The following is a 6,000-nucleotide window of genomic DNA, read 5'->3' on the forward strand; positions in this document are numbered from 1 at the left end:
CTCCTTCTTCGCCAATCACCTTACAGGCGTGCTACGTTCACAACAAAGAGGATGCAGGATAAAGTGACAGAAATTGAAATTTTTGCATTGTATTATACATCAGGAAGTGTTGTGTAAGAAAGTGTTAAAAATAAAACCATCAAAAGCCATCTGCTTTTGTATAAAGATAAGTTAGGTGAAATGAAAATATTATTATTATTATTTATCTTACGGTATACAAAAAATTATTTGAGCAAAATTTAATTGAAATATTGTCGGTGCTCGGGTTGCTAATGCGGCCCGGTAAAAATTAATTGCCCACCCCTGTTTTACAAAGTCATTAATTATAGTTATTCTTTACTTTGCCAAAAATGTAACGGAATTACTCTTTAATAAATGTAAATAATTACTAGGGAAATTAATTAATGTCTCATTTAAAAAACAAACTTCAAATATCTGGCATAATGCAGTTAAAATAAGATTGAGGGTGTGCGTGTGCCTTTTAAAAAGGGGTGCATGTTGCCTAGTGACATGTGACGTCAGCGAGTCCACTCAGTAGGCTGAGTTTAAGCTGTTTTGTTAGCTTAGCAAACTAGCAACAGCAGTTTGTCGGCTCTGACGGCAGCTCTTTTGAATCTTTCACTGGTTTGTGATACCTCTGTTTAATAGATTAAATGTGCTTCCATGACTGTATGTTCTTGTCAGCCAACACGGTATTATTTGAATGGCAAGTTTGTCACTTCCATCATTGATTTGTTGTTCAATATTCCCTCCGACTCTAGTAGTTACTAGCGCACAATGCAGTTTGTGTCAAGTGGTGGTTAAAATAATGTTGTCTTTTATTGACCAGTTCCTTCAACTAAGATCTAGTTTCATCTGTGTGGGAGCGAGTGTGTGAGCTAGGAGGAGCAGCCCCGCTCCCCTCTGTGCAAGGAGCGGGTGGGGGGATACACACAGCTCTCAGCGCAAGTGATCAATCATTTGGTTATAGTTTAAATTTATTTCAAACATGCTATACAGATGAGCGAAAATTTTACTCTAGTTTGATCAAATTTGGATGGATTTATTTTAGGAGCAAAATGCGATAAAAGGGTTGAAATCCCTTTTCACACATTGTGACAGTTTTTTTTTTTTAAGTTGCACGGTCTATTTTTAGGCGCATTTGTCGCACCGTACAGCACGGCCTCGACAATAGGGCAGTTTTTTGGATTCTTTCAATCAAACTGTAGTCAAACCAAAGATCTACACCACCTTAGCCGGGATCACTCCGAGCTCACTGCTGAGCCGTATCATCCTGGCACTAAACATGTTTACATTTCCACACTTCGCACAATTTTGTTACACTTTAATAAGCATTTCTTATTTCTTGCATATTCCTTATTTTTGCACCTTAATTTTAAAAGGTTATTGTTTCGTGTTTAATGTGATTTTAGAATATAGTTTATATTTGTTATTAAAGTGTTTTCCATGGTGTTGATATGTCCTTTCTTTTCTGCCTTGATAGCTGAGGGGATTATAATCAAAGGAAGGTTATATTTTAAATTAAAATGTTTAGATATAATATATATTTATTCTATTCCTTAATTTGGATATGTCATAAAAAAATATAAATAATTAACAATATCGACTGATATAAAACACTTACATTGTGATACAGTTTTCAGCTATATCGCCCAACCCTAAGTGTGTACAAGTTTTTTTTCTCACCTTTGACCTTTTTAGCATCCTCCTCCTCTGTCGGCTTGGAGGGGTCGTAGTAGTCCGCGCTGTACTTGAAGGCCACTGCGTTATAAGTGCCTTCATCTGCCAGGGCCTCACTCAGACGCTTGTATTCCTCTTCTGTGGAAAAAACATGTTGGAATATTTTATAAAAAGATTAACATTGAAACCTACAAAACTCAAAAGTTTGGCGCGAATAGAATGAAATGCTGCTAGTGGTGTCCGATACAACTTTTTCACATCCGATACGATGCCAATATTGGAGCTTTTGATATTGGCCAATACCAATATTGATCCGATACTACATCAGCACGAATCAAACATAGTTTTGTCATTTTGTCATGTGGAATTTTAAAAAAGGCTTGACAAAGTTAGATTTGTCAAACAATTAAAAATTATAGTTTTGGAAAACATTAACCTATTTATTATTAAGCATTTGGAATTAACTTATGCTGTCTTTAAGGCCATGTTCACACGAACACGGAGCGTTTCAAAAACACATATTTGGGGTTAAAACCATCTCCATCCACACAAGTGTAGTTTCCAAACTGTCTCTGTCTATACACAAACACATACACTTGCTGTCTTGCACATTTTGTTCAATCAGAAGCCTGAAAAAAGCAGCAATATCTGACTTGGTGGCATTACACCTCCTATTATGTTTTATTTTATCGACTTTGGATGTACAATGACATGTACATTATCTTTAAAACCAGCCTGCATGTACACAGAGCCCTGGGAACATTATTAAAGAGCGAATGCATGCCTGTGCTGCTGAAACCCAACACACATAGAATTAGAACATGTTCAGCAACATGGTGATGTATTAAATGTGCAGTGAAGTGTACATTATTTCTAAATTCAGCACACACTAATGAGCCAAGGCAACCATGTTGCAAGTTTAAGGGAATTATAAAGCATTTAATCATCGATATAGTGATATGGTACATGTATAAGGAAGTGTATTTTGTCTTTAACATCAGTACACACAACAAGGAAGACGCTAAATTATGTTGTTTTTTTAGTTGCTTGCTCACTTTTTACCATCTACAAGAATGGAAGCAACACACTTAAGTTAACCTCATAATTTGTCGTTAAACAAGGACTAAAAACATGAGCTAATGTTGCACCTTTCTTATGACAGAGCAAAAGGTCTTGCTTGTCAAAATCGTCCCATCAGGTGGATGTTCGACAGCGATCATATCCAAAACAGCTCCAAAACAGCTGACTGTAATTTTGCGCCGGCGGGAGTGTCACAAAGCCCATTTTGATGTGTCTTTATTATTAATGTTGAATGAAAATAGCACAATGTTTACGTTCAAACGTACAATAATTCCTCTTATAGTGTGTTTAAAGCCAGCAAGACAGTGTTGTTGAGCTTGGAAATGACAGCGCACAACCGTGACGTCATCACAAGTCTTCGTTTGTGCCGTGTACACGCATACGCTGAGCGGAGAGTTTTGGATCTTTAAACTTTGGCCAACATTTGCAAAAGTCTGCGTTTTTAAAGACAAAAGTATGCGCCTGCGTGTGGACAAGAGGCCTAAACGCAGAGATAAGTATGCGTTTAGTAAGTATCTGTCTTTGTGTGGACATGGCCCAAGTTGAATTGTAGAGGTAATTGTTTTTTGGCAACAGCGACTGGCTAAAATAATTAATCTAGGTCAGGGTTGGGCAATTAATTTTTACCGGGGGCCGCATGAGCAACCCGAGCACTGCTGGAGGGCCACACCGACAATATTTCAATTAAATTTTGCTCAAATAATTTTTTGTATACCGTAAGATAAATAATAATAATAATATTTTCATTTAACCTAACTTATCTTTATACAAAAGCAGATGGCTTTTGATGGTTTTATTTTTAACACTTTCTTACACAACACTTCCTGATGTATAATACAATGCAAAAATTTCAATTTCTGTCACTTTATCCTGCATCCTCTTTGTTGTGAACGTAGCACGCCTGTAAGGTGATTGGCGAAGAAGGAGGAAGCGTTGCTGTTGCGGAAATGAGGAGTGAGGATAGCTGTGCGTGTGGAAAGAACGAGATAAGTTGAGCTGTGTTAGTATAGCTTGCTCAATAAAAGTTTAAAAGAGCGTCAGACTTGGTGTGCACTTCTTCTGGACTCTACAATTGATGTCAGAAGTGGGATGAAATGCCTCCCAGTTTGCCTTGCCATCAAACCTGGGAGTCTTCATTGAGGGCGGAATTCCCCCATGGCAAGCAGCGTGAGCGTCAGGTTAGGTCAGCTCTCTCTCTCTCTCTCTCTCTCTCTCTCTCTCTCTCTCTCTCTCTCTCTCTCTCTCTCTTCTCTCTCTCTCTCTCTCTCATCTCTCTCTCTCTCTCTCTCTCTCTCTCTCTCTCTCTCTCTCTCTCTCTCTCTCTCTCTCTCTCTCTCTCTCTCTCTCTCTCTCTCTCTCTCTCTCTCTCTCTCTCTCTCTCTCTCTCTCTCTTCACGTGGCACGTACCTCTCAATGACGTAGCAGGCTGCGCACACAATTAAGCAGTGTAGTATGCGCAACGTTTTACTTCTGCCACCAATTGTAGCATCCAGAAGAAGTGCACACCAAGTCTGACGCTCTTTTTAAACTTTTATTGAGCAAGCTATACTAACACAGCTCAACTTATCTCGTTCCTTCCACACGCACATATCCTCACTCCTCACTTACGCGACTCAAGAACACAACATCAACTTCAGCAGGTCGTTACACTATATTCTTTAAACACTGCAACATGTGTACCACAATTTAAGCACACGGCTTTACCTTTACTTGTTGAAAACACGCCATTCGTCATCATCTTTTCTTTTTTAGCGTCTCGGGGATAACCAGGCGGACCGCCCATAAATAACACTTTTCAAATAAAAGCAGCACAGTTGCATTGCACGCACGACATAGATGTTTTTTTAAATTTATTTTGTAATTTGTGATTGCCGCTGCGCGCACGAGCATACGTCCACACGGAAGTCATACAAATAACGCTTTTCAAAACAAAAGCAGTACCATTGTATTGCACACTTATTTTGTAATTTATGATTGGCCTCACGCGGGCCGGACAGGGACGTACAAAGGGCCGGATGCGGCCAGGTCTGATCTAGGTGAACTCATGACACAGTAAGTAGAATGATGCAGACACATTTGTTACTGGATACTTTTTAATACGCTCTTGCCTTGGAGACTTTGTATCTAAGTAATATGCAACTATTATTATCTGATACTTAAACAGTATTGACAAATGTTGTGGTTTAGACTGCAATACTGTTAAAGGCCTACTGAAATGATTTTTTTTTATTTAAACGGGGATAGCAGATCCATTCTATGTGTCATACTTGATCATTTCGCGATAGTGCCATATTTTTGCTGAAAGGATTTAGTAGAGAACATCGACGATAAAGTTTGCAACTTTTGGTCGCTGATAAAAAAAGCCTTGCCTGTACCGGAAGTAGCGTGACATCAAAGGTTGAAAGGCTCCTCACATTTCCCCATTCTTTTCAATGCAGCGAGAGCGACTTGGACCGAGAAAGCGACGATTACCCCATTAATTTGAGCGAGGATGAAAGATTCGTGGATGAGGAACGTGAGAGTGAAGGACTAGAGTGCAGTGCAGGACGCATCTTTATTCGCTCTGACCGTAACTTAGCGCCAAGCTGGCTTATTGGATTCCACACTCTCTCCTTTTTCTATTGTGGATCACAGATTTGTATTTTAAACCACCTCGGATACTATATCCTCTTGAAAATGAGAGTCGAGAACGCGAAATGGACATTCACAGTGACTTTTATCCCCACGACTATAAATCGGCGAAACACTTTAGCTACGGAGCTAACGTGATAGCATCGGGCTTAACTGCATATAGAAACAAAAGAAATAAGCCCCTGACTGGAAGGATAGACAGAAAATCAACAATACTATTAAACCATGGACCTGTAAATACACGGTTAATGCTTTCCAGTCTGGCGAAGGTCAACAATGCTGTTGCTAACGACGCCATTGAAGCTAACTTAGCAACGGGACCTCACAGAGCTATGCTAAAAACATTAGCTATCCATTTACGCCAGCCAGCCCTCATCTGCTCATCAACACCCGTGCTCACCTGCGTTCCAGCGATCGACGGTGCGACGAAGGACTTCACCCGATCACCGATGCGGTCGGCGGCTAGCGTCGGATAGCGCGTCTGCTATCCACCTCAAAGTCCTCCTGTTTGTGTTGCTGCAGCCAGCCGCTAATACACCGATCCCACCTACAACTTTCTTCTTTGCAGTCTTCATTGTTCATTAAACAAATTGCAAAAGATTCACCAAC

The 6,000-nt window shown here is 39.8% G+C and overlaps 1 protein-coding gene across 1 annotated transcript in view; it reads right to left on the bottom strand.

Annotated features, from left to right (window-relative positions):
• LOC133638606 (splicing factor, suppressor of white-apricot homolog) overlaps positions 1-6,000 on the bottom strand; it is a 136,276-nt gene that overhangs the window by 117,886 nt on the left and 12,390 nt on the right. Inside the window, exon 2 of the mRNA XM_062031394.1 lies at positions 1,687-1,818. Coding sequence (XP_061887378.1) covers positions 1,687-1,818 — 132 coding nt within the window. The remainder of the gene's footprint in view (positions 1-1,686; positions 1,819-6,000) is intronic.

Source organism: Entelurus aequoreus, linkage group LG21 (genome assembly GCF_033978785.1).
Source record: "Entelurus aequoreus isolate RoL-2023_Sb linkage group LG21, RoL_Eaeq_v1.1, whole genome shotgun sequence".
NCBI lineage: Eukaryota > Metazoa > Chordata > Actinopteri > Syngnathiformes > Syngnathidae > Entelurus > Entelurus aequoreus.